This window comes from Alternaria burnsii (assembly GCF_013036055.1).
Source record: "Alternaria burnsii strain CBS107.38 chromosome Unknown 705, whole genome shotgun sequence".
In the NCBI taxonomy this organism is placed as follows: Eukaryota; Fungi; Ascomycota; class Dothideomycetes; order Pleosporales; family Pleosporaceae; genus Alternaria; species Alternaria burnsii.
The window spans coordinates 641,604-657,335 of NW_024066107.1; the positions used below are offsets into that span (position 1 = coordinate 641,604).

General features: G+C 51.6%; 4 protein-coding genes across 4 annotated transcripts; 2 read left to right on the top strand and 2 right to left on the bottom strand.

Annotated features, from left to right (window-relative positions):
- Positions 1 to 555: 555 nt before the first annotated feature.
- Positions 556 to 4,266, top strand: GT037_000243 (mfs sp general alpha glucoside:h+ symporter; the record flags this gene model as incomplete). The annotated part of the gene is made up of 8 exons (XM_038925290.1): positions 556 to 929; positions 985 to 1,257; positions 1,307 to 1,714; positions 1,765 to 2,305; positions 2,481 to 2,529; positions 2,589 to 3,396; positions 3,447 to 3,894; positions 3,940 to 4,266. The coding sequence occupies 8 exons, from the start codon at positions 556 to 558 to the stop codon at positions 4,264 to 4,266; spliced, it is 3,228 nt and encodes a 1,075-aa protein (XP_038791146.1).
- A 215-nt stretch (positions 4,267 to 4,481) lies between these two features.
- Positions 4,482 to 12,292, bottom strand: GT037_000244 (pyruvate dehydrogenase e1 component subunit beta; the record flags this gene model as incomplete). Its single annotated transcript, XM_038925291.1, has 13 exons — positions 4,482 to 5,179; positions 5,933 to 6,881; positions 7,013 to 7,055; positions 7,419 to 8,029; positions 8,081 to 8,266; positions 8,560 to 9,000; positions 9,048 to 9,737; positions 9,790 to 10,077; positions 10,870 to 11,271; positions 11,327 to 11,390; positions 11,441 to 11,727; positions 11,784 to 11,907; positions 12,051 to 12,292. 13 exons carry the CDS (start codon positions 12,290 to 12,292, stop codon positions 4,482 to 4,484), a joined length of 5,025 nt encoding a protein of 1,674 aa, XP_038791147.1.
- Positions 12,293 to 12,846: 554 nt separating this feature from the next.
- Positions 12,847 to 14,091, bottom strand: GT037_000245 (sterol 24-c-methyltransferase; the record flags this gene model as incomplete). Its single annotated transcript, XM_038925292.1, has 3 exons — positions 12,847 to 13,425; positions 13,478 to 13,834; positions 13,888 to 14,091. 3 exons carry the CDS (start codon positions 14,089 to 14,091, stop codon positions 12,847 to 12,849), a joined length of 1,140 nt encoding a protein of 379 aa, XP_038791148.1.
- Positions 14,092 to 14,538: 447 nt separating this feature from the next.
- GT037_000246 (pre-mrna-splicing factor slt11) lies at positions 14,539 to 15,715 on the top strand (the record flags this gene model as incomplete). Its single annotated transcript, XM_038925293.1, has 2 exons — positions 14,539 to 14,569; positions 14,622 to 15,715. 2 exons carry the CDS (start codon positions 14,539 to 14,541, stop codon positions 15,713 to 15,715), a joined length of 1,125 nt encoding a protein of 374 aa, XP_038791149.1.
- Between the last annotated feature and the right edge of the window lie 17 nt (positions 15,716 to 15,732).

Consider the following 15,732-nt stretch of genomic DNA (forward strand, 5'->3'; position numbering starts at 1 on the left):
ATGAAATTTGATCTGTTCAGTCGACTCCGCACGAACTGATTGATGATAACTGAGCAGTCGCAGCAATATGGTGGCAGCTCCAAGCATTGGTTAGCTGGAAGGGAGAGGCGGAAGGTTGCAAACTTGTGGGATCTCTTATCCCAACTGCTTCCCAACCCTCTAATAGTCCCACCCACGTACTTCATTGTGACAACACCTCTGATTCGTGGTTATAAGGATCGCTTGTAAATGGTTGGCATGCCCGCGCGAGTCGTGCTGGCCCCGCAATGCAGCATCCGTGTTGCTCCCGCGTTGCCTCCGCCTTGGCTCCGTGAAAAACCCAATGCTTTGCCGCACAGATTCAGGACCTCCGCGTTGCCTCCGATCATTTTGCAGCGAAAAGACTCGTGGACACAATTCGAGTGGCGTTATCTTGTGCCGTTGGAGTAATCTAGAGCGTAGTGTGTGCGGTCTTACTGCCGGAGCTGGGGCACCATGGGGGGTCCAAGTTGCTGGGCTCTCGCTAACCCGCATCAAAGACGACCCTAGTCTGACTATGATCACCTGTGTTCATAGATGGTTATAAACCCAGCATATTTCCTCAGTGATATTGCATCAACTCGAGCCTCTCCCTTACGGCACCTGCCACTCAATTCGACGATGGCAGAAAAGGACCTCCAACAACCTATGGCAACGCAGCTCGTGGCGCCTAACGAAGAGGCGCAACATGCTGCTGATGATGAGAAATCCATGACCCTGTTCCAAGCAATCAAGCTTTATCCAAAAGCGGTCGGCTGGTCAGTCGTTCTCTCGAGTGCTTTGATCATGGAAGGGTATGATCTTGCGTTGTTGGGGAGTCTGTACGGCAGTCCTCAGTTCAATCGCAAGTACGGAGTGTTCAACGCTGCTACTGGCAAGTACAGTGTTCAGGCGAGTTGGCAGAGTGCTCTGTAAGTTTCATGTTAACCCAACTTCGAGTTATAGCAAATTTTCTGATTGCATCAGATCGAATGGAGCACGAGCCGGTGAAGTAATTGGCTTGTTCATCAATGGATTTGTCAGTGAGCGTTATGGTTATCGGAAGACCATGATTGGTGCTCTGATCTCAATGACTGCCTTCATTTTCATTCTTTTCTTTGCACCCAACGTCCAAACACTGGTCATTGGCGAGGTCTTCTGCGGGATACCCTGGGGCATGTTCCAGACCCTCACAACGCAGTACGCATCGGAAGTCGCGCCTGTACGCTTGAGGCCGATTCTGACCACATTCGTCAATATGTAAGCCCGGTCGACTGTTCCATTCAAAGCTGGCTGCTAACTCATCAAGGTGCTGGGTAATGGGGCAGTTCATCGCCGCGGGTGTAAATCGCGGCTGCGTTCAACGTCCGGATCAATGGGCTTATCGTATTCCCTTCGCTATACAGTGGGTCTGGCCCATACCAATCATGGTCGGTGTCTTCCTCGCACCTGAAAGTCCTTGGTGGCATGTTCGAAAAGGAGATAAGGCAGGCGCTAAAGCTGCATTGCTTCGTCTGACTTCGCCGGATAAAGACCCAAACTTCAACGCCGATGAAACGATCGCCATGATTGAGCATACCAACGAAATGGAAAAGAACATGTCGGAAGGAACACGATGGACGGACTTGTTCAAGGGGACAGATCTCCGACGGACCGAAATCGTATGCTTTACCTGGATCGCTCAAACGATTTGCGGGACCAATATTATGGGCTACTTGTTAGTATATGGACTTGAGATCAGCAAGGATCCTGGCTAACAACGAGTAGCGCGTATTTCATGCAGAAGGCAGGTCTCCCAACGGTGCAGTCGTTCAACATGTCGATGATCTCGCTGGCCCTTGGCCTAATCGGTACCGCTGGCTCTTGGTGGTTGATGCAGAAGTTTGGCCGGCGAACGATCCACTTCTCGGGTGGCTGCACACTGTTTGTCATCCTTATCATCGTCGGATCATGCTCTTTCGCTGGCACGCAAGCATCCAATTGGGCCATCGGAGCGGTTCTGATTCTTTTCGTCTTCGTGTACGACTTCACGATCGGTCCGGTGACCTATTCAATCGTTTCGGAGATGTCATCTACAAGATTGAAAGCGAAGACTATCGTTCTCGCCCGCGCACTCTACAACATCTCGAACATCGTCGTCAACGTTTTGACCAATTATCAGCTCGGCGATGCCAATTGGGCTTGGGGTGCGAGAACGGCATTCTTCTGGGCTGGTACCTGTGGTTGCGTTGTGGTATGGGTGTATTTTAGACTGCCAGAACCCAAAGGTCGGACGTACGGTGAGCTTGACATGTTGTTTGAGCAGCGAGTAAGTGCCAGGAAGTTTGCTAGCACTCAAGTTGATCCGTACGGGCATGCACGCGTTGCTGATGAGAAGGGTGCTGCGAACCCAGAGTGGAAGGAATAAACAAGGGTCGTAGACGCGAGTTGTAGGGTGCCGTCCCTTACCATATTGAGAAATCGAGTAATTTCCAATTGTTTAGCGCAGTCTTCGTGAAGTCCCTACTTCGCTCAACGCGTACCAGACAGGAGGTACGCGCTTGTTGATGTGACGTAATCTACCTCGGCTATCACACGACGCGTCTGACAAGCCGCTCAACCCACCCGCATGTTCTTTGAATTTTGTCAAACAGCGCGTAGACACACTAACTTGATGCAAAATATTCCCGTCAAAGCACGAAAAGTCATTCCGAAGGCTTGCGACGCGTGCCGCCGCCGCAAGACCAAATGTAACGGCTCGCAACCTTGCCCAGGATGCCTATCAGCAAACCTAGCATGTACATTCGATGCACCACGAGGCCAAGGAGGCAACAGGGGCCCAAGAGCTACCGTGCTCAATGAGTTGAGGTCGATCTCGCAGAATAACTTTGAAGATTTGCAGGATGCTTCATCGTCGTCAGCTATCACGGCCACAGCATCGCCCATAGAATTCACGCAAAGCGTTTTTGGAGAGTTCATCAGCGTCTACGAGAACCGTATATATAGACTGGTATCTCTTATACCTGCCGATTTATTGCGAGATGAAGCTACAAGAATGCAAGTTTCGCAAATATCTTGTCAGCTCATCTTTGCCTTCTGTGCATATATCGCGAATTTTGGCGATACCGACGATGCCAGCTGGGGGCCTACTCAGTCTTCACTGGTGAACTCGAAAACTTACTACTTAGATCATGCTTTGCTTTCTCTGGACCGAGCCAGGGTCACACAGCTTGACCCTCGATCTGTTTACATATCCTTCTTCTTATACGGGGCTTACGCTGGCCAAGGAAACTACCGTCAAGCATGGTTCTATCTGAGAGAAGCAACGACCCTATTCATGATGTTGAAGGACGAGGATCAAGGCTGGTTCGATAAGAAGACACGGAAACGTTTGTTCTGGATCTTAGTGGTCTCCGAGAGGTAGGTTGGACAGATTTTGGTGTTTACGTATGGCGCTTACTATTCTCCAGAGCACATGGTGTCCGTAGAAATCGCCCGATCACCCTACCAGTCACGCCCTCGACCTACCCACTCGACGACCCACTCGACGCATATGGAGAGCTCGGATTACGCTACCTCACATCAATCTTTCGGCCCCTTAGTGATATCTTCTTCGCAGTGTGGAATGGATCTAATGAAGATTGTAGTAAAGAATGGTTGCTAAAACTCGAACGCGACGTTCGTACTGCGTTGCCTGTGGTACTCGAGATCTCGAATGAAGAGACCGCAAATATCCGCATATCGCAATTCTGGTTACAGATCAAGTTGTGGGAACTTTTCCCTCGCTATGGTTATCTCTCTACGGATTCTGTTCATGACTGCCTGACGTTTAGATACCCTATCCTGGTGGCTAGGGACCTGACAATTCTTTCAATGAAGCTATCTATCCAGAGCCTACAGATTCACGGGGTCGGCATGGTGCGTTGTTCCCGTTCAAGTTCGCGTTGCTGCTAATATAGCCAGACTGAAAAGATTTTCGATATTGCCTGCGCCCTAGCAGATGTTCTACCTTTTGTGTCCTTTCCGGCGTCGCAACTGGAACTCAGCCCCCCTGATTACTTGACGCAATTGATGCTACTCTTGGCAAAGCTGCCAGGTGGCTCCTCGAAGTTCATACCTCTGCTGCTGGCCAAGATCAACGAATTACTTCCTGATTTGATGAGCCATATGTGTGAAGCGATTCAAATGCCCATGCATATGATCAACGACCCCATGAGCCCGGATACGCGATTCGTATATGAAGAGGAGGTTGGTAGAGGTCTTCACGCAGATTTGAGGAGAATGGCATAGCGGGAGGAAAGAACATGCATTCGACAACTGCTATCAGATCCAACCGGACAGAGTCTCACAAATGTAACCGATCGTAAAAACTGAGACAAAATCTGAAACTAGTACTAGGTCCAGATTCTACTGAACAGATACTCAAACGATTGAGCTACCCCAGCGACCAGCGCTAAAACAGCTCGCCGCCGACACCACAATCCCACCAGCATGGCGACCAGCGCTCATGCGAATCTCGGTCTCAGCGCACGCCGGCGCCAGATTGCACCCTCGATGTCGCCATCGATCACCGTCTCATACCCTCCACCAGGACCACAGACAAAGATGAGCTCGCTACTCGTGAGATTGTATCTTGTGTCCCTCTTGAACACCACTGTGGCCTCCGGCTGCTTGTACGACCACGGCGGCCGCTCGCCGTGCATCTGAATGTAGGCAAAAGCCTTCTCCAGTTCCGTCTCCTTGTTGATGTTGGCATAAAGCCAGTGGGCGAGCGGAATGACGATCGGGAGGGAGATCGCCACGAACGTCCAGAAGAAAACAGCGCGGAGAAACTGCCACGCATGATCAATCTCGTAAGCCTTGCGACGGCGGAACGTCTCGTGCCAGTCGGTGAAACCCGACCCAGGCAAGTCTGGATCGCAGCGGTCTCGCTCGAAGAAGAGGTCCAGGAGGCGACCGAAGGTGTTTTGGTAGAAAGGGTCGTTTAGGCCCGCCAGCAGGCAAAACGACACCAGGATGTAGGCGTTGAGGGCTTTTCGGTACCTCATCGGTAGCGCGAGACGATGTATGAGGACATGGCCTAGGGCCCAAGAGAAGAGGGTGCTGATTGTGATGCGTAGCTCATCTGAGCTCGTGGCGAAGATGGCGATGAGCACCAAGCTCAGTAAGACGCGCAGCTTGTTCAACATTGACAGCGTTGTTGCTGTTGTCGGTGCCGTGAAGCGTTTTCTTGATGTTGAGCAGATGTGTGTGGTATCTAATAAAGACTAAAAGCTAGAAAGAGAGGAGCTGTTGAAGTACCATGACCTCCAGTGCGAAGATGGGATGGCAATAATAGCTAGTATTATGAAAATAAGGTATATCTCGATCTTCACCCTCTATCTACAATGAGAACTAAAAAATAAAACGCAGGTACATATTTTCTCTTCACCTCGAACGCCAACCAAAACTCGGATGATAAGAAGTTGATGCAAAACCAGGACATGGATTCTGCGGCTCTTTCACCTTCACCTGCACTGTGTATACGCCAAGTTGGATGTTCGCGGAGTTCGCAAACAGGATGCCCATTCAAGTTACTCCCAGCAGCTGCTATCGTAGTCCTGGGTCGTTGTTCCGAACAACATGTAGGCTCCTAGTGTGGGTGCGGCTGAAAGTGTAGTCGTACATGGTGTTATGATCGGTAAATCGGCACTGAGCAAATTCGTCGAGGATACGTGTGACATGTTTAAGCGATTGAGGGTGTTTCCTACGCACTTCGACCGTTGCTTGTGTCCTCAAGAAACACTGGAAGGATGAAAAAAGTACAAGTGCTGTCAGTGCTGTATTGGAGTTCGAATTGACTGTTCGAGAACCAGCCCCGTGATCAATCCGATGTCCCAATCCGCCCTTCACGAGCCCCGAAAATAGTCACTGTACCTGTTCTTCGGCGTCTGACTCAAGACCGAAAAACGTTTACCTGCCTCAACAAGTGGATCATACTGCTCAACCAGCATCTTGTGATGATTCGCCCAGTCTCTAAACTCTTGGTCTATCTCTTCTTCGACTACTTGGGCGTCCCTATCTCCCGATGCCCTAGGACTATTCCAATCTCCTACCTCACTGTCAGCTCCAACAACCTCACTTGTTCTTCTTGTAAAAGTCTGTTGCGATCCTGCACGATCACGCCAGTGACTTGGAAGGGGACTTCTCCTTTCGTTATCGATATCCATGTCATCCATTGATCCAGTGGGCTGCGGCTCGTCGACCACCGCGGCACTATCAACCCAGGCTTTCGTAGCCGCGGTGTTACGCGTTTTCCAGTTTCTGGGAAGAGTGTACGCCCAGGCTGAGCGGATTCCCCCACTCTTGTACGCTTGCAAAGCTTTGATAGTGGGTTTGCGGCGGATGGTGCTGCTTACTCGCTCAAGCCAGGTTTGGCTTGTAGCGTCATCAACTTCTGAGGTTGGTGTCGGTCGCTGGCCGGCTTCCGATGATGAATCAGAGGGTCGTAGCTGTTCTGATGACCTTGAGGTGGTAGATACGTTTTGCTGGCCGGCAGTCGGTACCAAATTGGTGGGTTGCAGTCGTGGTGGTGGACTTGGTGTGCCGAATGGGTTGCGAAGCATCTCTTCTCCGTTGTCTATCTCCATCGACGGAAGCGATTGCTTTAGTCTCGCTCTTGTCTCTCCTTCTGTTGCTGGGGTTGCATACTCTGGTTCTCCACCAGTTTGTTCGAGCAGATCGTATCTTGTCAAGCAAGTATCCGCACCTCGTTGACGGCGAATCGAGAAGAACCTCTTGGAAATTGATCCCATTGTTGACTTATTCTGTGTTTGTTTGGTATCAAGTTTGAGCTGGGAATTGTTGAGTAAGGTCCGGCGGGCTGCCAGTCTTTTGCGTTTGCGCTCATCACGACGCTTGCGAATCTGTTCTTGCTGTCAGTGTCAAGTGTTCATGATCAGCGGTTACAAAGCATGCATCAGTGGTAGGATTGCATGAAATGTTTCACGCCTTGGCTCACTAATCGCGGTGAGAACAATAGAGAGGCTGAACTTACCCAATCCATGTTGAGAGTCTCTTGCGAAGCTTTTGTGTCGTTTCTACAGTCACAGGTTCAAAGTGGAGTCAGGAGGTAAAAATTGGGAAATACTCAGGGAAATATGGGCAGCATGATGGAGGGAGGCACTCTGACTGTGCATGCGAAGTTTGGTACCGTGTGTGGGGATGCCGTCAACCAGAGGTCGAACTTGATCAAGGGTTCACGGAGGTGTCATTATGCTCACCTCGTCAGGGCATAATCATCTTCGAGTTGTATTTGTTACATTTGTATTACCTGTGCATCCGCGCTATCCTAGCTACCGTTGACATGCCAGAGGGAAATGGCTCAGTCGAAACAGTCGATGCGCACTTTGCATGCACAGTGTTAAATCGAGTTGTGATACACTGCTAGCTTCTTAAGCCACCCTTTTTGAGCTGCCAGTCCTCCGAGAACTGATCTGCAATCTTGTTTCAGCTGCTGATAGTGCTCTTTCTCTGATGAAACTTCCTCGAACCACCTATCCAACATCTGCTCCTTCGTCTCAAGACCGAGCTCAATCCCTGCACTAGAGGTCTGGAGCTCAAGACTGCTCAAGAACTCTACGTATGCCTTCTCTTCTCGCACATATTCCGACCGAGCGACCTCCATTCTTTCTGTAAATCTTGTCTTGATACGTTCAGACTCCACTGAACTGATCGCGTTGTATTTTTCCATACGAGCCAGTCCACCATTGCAATCATCCAAAATTTGTTCGCGAATCGGCGCGGTGACTGGAGAGCACAACAGGCCTCTCGCATAGTGTGATCTTTTGTGAATATACACCAGGTCATCTACGAGAAGTTGATGTATGTCCATCAATGCCCTCAGGCCAGCTAAGTGTTGTTCGAAAGCTTCCTTTCGTGCCTCCCTAAGTGCCGCGACGCTCAGCTTATAAGCAACTTCGCAGTTGTCCCTAGCGTCCTTGATCTTGTTTTCGAGAGACTCTTTTTCGTCCGCCGACAATGGAATGGTTCCGGTGATAGTAGTAGACTCGTCCTAAGAGCCCCAGTTAGTTTACATTGCAACTTCGACCAACAGTCCTCATACAAGCCTCCGCTTCTTTGTCGGTCCACCTGATTGATCGCTTTCGTTCAAGTGCTCGTCGATAAGTTCGTCGACGATGGTGTTGAGGTTTTTCTTGGTATCCTTGAGCATGTTCAGTCGAACAGCATTTCGTTGCTTTAGACCTTCGGCGATATCGCTTAGTGTCATGGTGGGCTTGCGCAGTACCCGCTGATAGTCTCGCAACGGCGTTTGAGGTGGGTGCAGTAGTTGTATTGTTAAGGCAAGAATCAGAAACTTTCATAAGAAGGGCAAAAACGACTAGCGTGGAGACTAGCAGGTCACAAGTGAAGGTGAAGGTGAACACAAACACAACAAGAAGAGCGATTTCCATATTTTGCATGCCAAGAACTGACATGAATCTTTGCATGCTATGTTCTGGTATACGCGTCCATTAGGTCATGGAGGCTATGGCCCTACTCTGAGTCCGAATCCGACAAGATCATATCTCCCCAACGGTTCACGACATGGCTCCTCGCCAGACACAGCAAAGAGTCGTAAAACTTGATCTGCTTGACAAGAAGCTCCCTTGAGTTCCACTGACGCTTGTTTAGCTTCTCATCACATCTGGAGTCATGGTTCTCAAGCGCCTGTTGCTCCTTTTTGATGCGAACCAATTCCTCGCGACACAAATCAAACGTCTTTTGCCAGAGGTCCTGATTCTCGTGCTCCCAGAGATGACCAATACCAATATAAATCTTCTTGATGCGTGCCTGTTCATTGGCCAGGTCTTTGAGAGCTGCTTCCGTGGATAACTTCTTGTCTTCTAGCTCTTTGGCTGCTGCTCCGTCCGCAGAATCGCGTTGATGGATAAGTTCAGAAAGGATCTGCTCGCCGTGTTTGATGAACTTTCGCACGTCCGGGACTGGAGCAGCGGCCTGGATTCGATCGATCTTTCTATGTACCTAACTTATGATCAGAGTAGTTCGAGGTTGGATTTGACTCTACTTACTGTAGACAGTTGCTCTTGTAGACGGCCGCAGTCGGAGCAGTCCTTCTCATCGATACTGACGACTGGCACTGTAGGTCTCTGGCGCTTGTTTGCGCCGGCAGTATTACTTTGCCTCGGTCGATTGGCTGAAGGACCTTGAGCTTGACTTGATGGTTGAACGCTAATTACTGGAGCTACCGGTTCGCAAAAGATATACTCCTCGAAACCCGTGTCAAGGTCGATACCTGACAGCTCTGCGATATTGCGGAGGCATTCTATCTGCGTGCTGAGTGTGACAGAGTCTCTTCTGTACGCGTCCTCGGCCTTCTCAACTTGGCTAGCCAGCTTTGCCCGAATGTTCGCCTTTTCTGTCTTGATAGCTCCGAATGAGTCGGCAATGAGGATACCCTCCTTGGCGTCTTCGTCAACCAAAGCGTTGTGAGCCGGAGTAACGACTTGATTTGTAGGCAGGCGAACATGAATTTCCTTTCTCTTGTCCAAGATGAGGTCTTGCGTCTTGATGCGCTCGTGCCACTCGTTCATCAAACCAATCTCGGCGTGAAAAGATTGGTTCGCATCTTCGATGTCCTGTTCCAACTTGGCACTACTGTTATCCATAGCTTGCTTGCAACGATGAATGCCGTCTCTAATTGTCTTCGCGAGTTGTATTTTGTCTTCAGGCGCAATCGTTTCGATCGACTCTGCAGTCCCCTAGCGTTCTTGTATTAGTCTCCATTCTGCACAGATTCCCAATCTTACGTACAGCATCTGCCTGCGCTTCAGCTTCGCTCCATGCATCGTTCTGATTATGATGCCATTCTTCAAGGTCGTTCGTAGTTGGGTCATCACCGGCATATTCGTTTTCATGCTCAGTTGCGTGCATTTCATTCCATTCTTCAAAGTCTTCGCCACACGATTCGTGATCACTGTTGCGAGGCGAAGAGTGCAACTCATGGCCGTCCTCAGAATCGAGCACGTAGTCGAACCATTCGTCGATGCTAGGTAGCGAGCCAACAGCAGTCTCGTCAGTAGACATTGTAAGTGCTTGTCGCTAGCGTACACGATGCCGTGTTGCTGTTATCGTCTGTATAACAACTTCAAAGGAGCGTGATGCCGGACGCAGGTTTGGGTCAGGCGGCAGCAACCATTATCGTCAGATACATATTCACCGATGAAGGTGAAGATGAAAACCAGCTGCCTCATCGTTGCCGACCTAGCCGACGCGCAGCCGGCGATACTCTGCCTGTACCCTTTCCAGCAATTGTGAGGCGATACGGCATGTCTTGCTGATCTTGAATGAAGTACCATTCTGTGTGCTAGTCCGTTCTCATTTGGGGAGTGATTCCTGTGAAGAAAAGAAGAAAACGACTGAGAGGGTAAAGGTCGAATGAATGTATGAGGGAAGAAGCGTTGTATATAAACCCTCCAGTTATGAAGTGAGCGAGGTCCACGTGTTGGTCGATACAAAACATCGGCAAGATGCTGATCATCTAAGCCCCAAGAACAGCATGTGGTGGTAAGACATAACCAAAGAGATATACTCGTACTTCGTCTGGAGTCACTTAATCCACACGTGTCAGCCCTTCTCTCGTGCACTCACCCTGGTTATCAATATTGAATCGTTAGATGGAGTTGCAATAGAATACTTGTACATGCAATCGAAAATGCCGTCTACCTCAGCCGAAAAAGTAGGTTCAATCGTCTGATCATACAAATCCAGTTCAGTTACCAAACCCAAATCCTCGTGTCTAGCCCTACGCCTTGCATACGCAATGTACCGATCAAGCACAAAACGCTCAAAGCCACTACGCCATTCTCTTATATTCCTTCCCCAACCTTATACCCTGAGTAGCTTAGCAGCGTAGTCTACGATCAAGCTCTCGGTGGGGAAGCTCATCTCCTCAAGCTTCTGGGCGTATGGTGTGGGGACCTCAGCACCAGTGACACGGGCGGGGGGTGCCTCCAAGTAGTCGAAAGCGTACTCGCAAGTAAGCGCCATAATCTCAGATGCGACACCGAATGAGGGGAAACCGGACTCTACGCAGAGCATGTGGCCGGTCTTCTTGACGGACTTGACGATAGCCTCGACGTCGAGGGGCTTGATGGAGCGGAGGTTGATGACCTCAGCCTCAACGCCGTACTTGGACTTGAGTTGTTCGGCGGCGACGAGGGATTGGCCGACGCAGCGGGAGAGGGTGACGATGGTGAGGTCCTTGCCAGGGCGCTCGATCTTGGCCTTTCCGAACTGAGGGGTTTTGTCAGTGTCTGAACGTGGTGGGGAGGGTAGCGGGGTAGCTTACAGGAATGACGAAGTCGTCCTTCTGGGCCTCCTCGCTCATGGGGAACGAAAGACCGTACAGAAGTCTGCCACTGTCAGTAACATAGCCTTCCATGTCATATTTATTGTGACCTACTCGTTCTCGAGAACGACGACCGGGTTGGGGTCACGGATGGCTGCCTTCAACAGACCCTTGGCATCCTCGGCGCTGTATGGGGAGACGACCTTCAGTCCAGGAATGCTTCCGTACCACGCAGTGTAATCCTGCGAGTGCTGAGCAGCGACACCAGCGGCGAAACCGTTGGGACCGCGGAAGGTGATGTTGCAGGGCTGGATACCACCGGACATGTAGTGTGTCTTTGCGGCAGAGTTGATGATCTGGTCAATGGCCTGCATGGCGAAGTTGAAGGTCATGAACTCGCACTGTTGTCGCCGTCAGATTTGCTTTTTCAGGGCATGAAGACGGCTCAGAAACTCACAATGGGGTGGAGACCAGCGAGCGCAGCACCGACAGTGAGACCGGCGAAACCAGACTCTGTGATGGGAGAGTCGATAACCCTCTTCTCGCCGAAGCGGTCGAGCAGGCCCTTTGTGACCTTGTAACTGTTGTGGCTCAGTCAGCACCGCCCTTGATTTGATATCCATTGTGCATGTCCTGCGATATGCTCCTTCCCCAATTGGATCCTCCTCTTTCTTATCGCAGACATGTCACATCCGTCTTGTTTGTAGTAGTGGTGGGCACGTACGCTCCGTTGTATTGCGCGACTTCCTCTCCGAGAACGAAGACCTTGTCGTTTCGCTCCATCTCCTCGGCCATGGCCTCGTTGAGCGCCTCTCGCACAGTCATCTCCTTCTGGCCCGACGCATATCCTCTCCTTGCAATTGACGGTGTGATGGCTGCGGCGCGGAAAGCTGGTCGGAAGGCGGGCGCTGGCCGCGAAGCCGAGACGAGGCGGGAGGCCGGTCGGAGGAGCCTTGAAGCAGCCATTGTGGGTGATGTGTGAGGGTGGAGGTGTGGTGAGGTTTTGCCGTGGGCGAGTGATGGCCGCTGAGCTCTGCTGTACAATTTCTTCGGACTTCGGGGATGCGAAGTTAGTCGTTGGGGCCCTGAACGCGCTAACAGTCCAGCTCTGGTGCACGGCCCCCACTATAGCGAGAACACCCGACCTGCATCTTGGATTCCGTCTCAACACTTGGGACGCTCATAGATTACTCTCCTTCCTCACTATCATCTTGCTTGCATTGCCAGACTCTTCCTGATCAGGGCACGGATGGAGTCAATCACTTGGGCCATGATTTCATCATGTTGCTTAGATGAGCAGATTACTTCTTCTATTCTCTATGATCACCACGTTTCGCGTTACCATGACCGTCCCTAGACCGTGCCCTACTTCCAATTATTATAGTGTATATGCGCGTCTCCCAAGCGCGTCGTGCAAATGCTAGGAGAAGATGCTCCTTTATCGAAGGAAAAGCCTGCAGACCAACAGGGTCCTAGATGCGAAGAGAAGTCTAATGCAAAGGGAAGCAAGAATCGAAGGCTTATGCGTCGGCGGGTTTCCTTCCAACCATGAGGTACATGGGTGTGAAAAGCTTCTCCCGTCCACCAGCGACGAGGCAGTCAGCTGCAAGAGCAAGACTGTCGGCAGTCTTTTGGGTGCCCCTGGGAGCGAGTCCGATCATCTCCAGACCACCAACGAACTTGTGAATGATTCCACGTCCGAGCTTAGTCATACGGAGAATGGTGGGAATGTCGCCCAGGGTGCTGATGTACTTCAGCTGGCCAGAAAGAGGCCAGTACCAGGGGTAGGGGTCGTCCCTGTCCGCCAAATCCTCGTTGTGCTCCATCACGAAGCCGGCAGCTTTCATGGCATCAAGCGCAACCTCGATCTTCTCCATGTTTGAGATACCGTCACCAATCTCAATACCAAGACGGATCTCGCGGTGGTGGGGGTTGTCGTTGTCGTACTTGTCGGTCATGAGCCACTCATAGACACCAAAGACACCGCCAGGCTTGAGAACGCGGAAGATCTCGCTGTAGATGCCCTCGAGCGATGGCGCGTGAACAGTGGCCTCGATGGCGTAGACGGCATCGAAAGAGTTGTCAGGGAAAGACATTTGCTACACAAGTCAGTGAGGGGGACAGAGGGGGGTCGGGTTGGGTCAATCTTACCATGAAGTCACCCTTGGTGAACTTGAGCTTGTCCGAGAGACCCTCCTTCTCGGCGTAGGCAGTGGCACGCTCGATCTGGTAGTCGTTGTTGTTCAATCCGACGACGTTGACACCGGCGAACTTGACAATCTCACGGGCAGGGCCACCAACACCGCAGCCAACATCCAATACGCGCATGTTGTCCTGGAGGTTCATCTTGTGGGCGAGGTAGTGCTCGTGGCGAGCAATGGCCTTGTAGAAAGACTCGCCGTAGGCGTAGCGGGCGAAGTGGAAAGACTGTCCCCAGCCGTACTCGTACAGGTCGGTTGCGAGGTTGTAGTAGTGCCTTGTGAGGGTGGCGTATTCATCTCGTCGTTCCTGGGTTTGTTAGTATCTATAGTGTACACCGTTGAAATGCCACCTATACACACCTTACGAGTCTCCTCGGTCTCGTCGCCAGCAGCTTTGTTGTCCCAGTGCTTGAAGTACTCGTCTACGGCAGCTTGTTGGGCAGCCTTGTCCTTTTGCAACATGGCAGTCATACCACCGCGAGCCTTTGCAGACTTGCCGTGCATGGCCTTGTTGAACTCGGCATCGCGAGTATGGTCTTCCTTTTCGAGCGCAACGGGAGACATGGTGGGTATTAAGAGTGATAAAAGGTTATGTGGGGGGAGAAGTGAATGGAACGGATATCAGAATAAACAATTGGAGCGAGAGGACCCTTAAATGTTTATAAAGACAACCCTGGAGAGCAAAGAGCGGTATGGGTAGGAGATTGGGACTTGAATTTCTTAGGGGGTAACTGGCCTCGCCCAATCACGACTAACTCTGTACGCGGCCCTGGTCAACGGAGCTAGCGGTCGGTGGTTGCCACCCGAGCGCGTGAAAGCCAAGACCGTAAGTGCCGTATACTGCAGTGCCTAGATTTCTACTGTCACTCACCTTGAAGCCACTACTTGCCGTCGCAACAACCACTGCGCCCCACTATCACGTACTCCACGACCCAGGATACGCCCGTTGTTGTCGCGAAACCACCTTGCGCCTTCCTTCCACGACTTTACAGCCTGCGCATTACACTTACCATGCCACCGCAAATCAAAACCGACCTGAACCGTACGTCATACTCTTCTTTTTAACCACAAGTAATCGGTACTGACTTGTGTAGGATCCGGTTGGGAGACAACCGACTTCCCGTCCGTCTGCGAGAAATGCCTGCCGGATAGCCAGTACGTGCAAATGCTGAAGGAGGACTATGGCGCAGAATGCAAGATCTGCACGCGACCCTTCACCATCTTCCGCTGGAAAGCCGACCGCACCGCGCGACAAAAGCGAACCAATATTTGCCTCACATGCGCCCGTTTGAAGAACTGCTGTCAACACTGTATGCTCGATCTGTCGTTCGGTCTGCCCATTGTAGTTCGCGATGCTGCGCTGAAGATGGTAGCGCCTGGCCCACAGAGCGACATCAACCGCCAGTACTATGCGCAGGAGCACGAGAGAGAGATCGAGGAGGGACGGGGAGCGATGGAAGCGTACGAGAAGACAGACGAGAAGGCGCGCGACTTGCTCAAGCGTCTGGCGCAGAGCGAACCCTACTACAAGAAGCAGCGACGGATAGAGGCCGAAGAGGGCGAGAGCAGCCAGAAAGCGTTACCAGCGCCGGGCGGTGGCGGCACAGGAGGCGAGAGCAGTCACGTTCCTGGCCCGATCAGAACACGAGATTCGCGAGGCACACCTGCACGAGGAGGCATGAGGCCTGGAAGAGGAGGTCGCATGGGCGGTGCATCCGCTGAGCCAAACCCACAAGACTGGCTGCCACCTTCGGACCCCAACGTCGCATCGCTTTTCGTCACGGGTGTGGAAGACGATCTTCCTGAACACGAGCTCCGCAAGCACTTTTCACAGTACGGTCAACTTCGGTCGCTAGTATGCTCGCACCGAGCACATTGTGCATACGTCAACTACGTAAAACGAGAGGACGCCGAGACAGCAGCAGGGACATTAAAGGGCAAGGTGGTCATCAAGGGCTGCCCCATGCGCGTAACCTGGGGCAAGCCCAAGCAGTTGGACAGCTTGGATCAAAATATCAGAATGCAATACGCAAAGGAAGGACGACAGGCGGCAGGCTCATCGCGACGGGCAGCTGCTTCCCAAGCTGCTGTCGAGGCGGCACCACAAAACAGTCTGGATAGCATGGTTGTGGCTCCTCCGCCAGGAGCGGACGACGATGTGCAGTACGCCAGTTTGGCCGGCAATTAGGCTTGCATCTCCTGCAT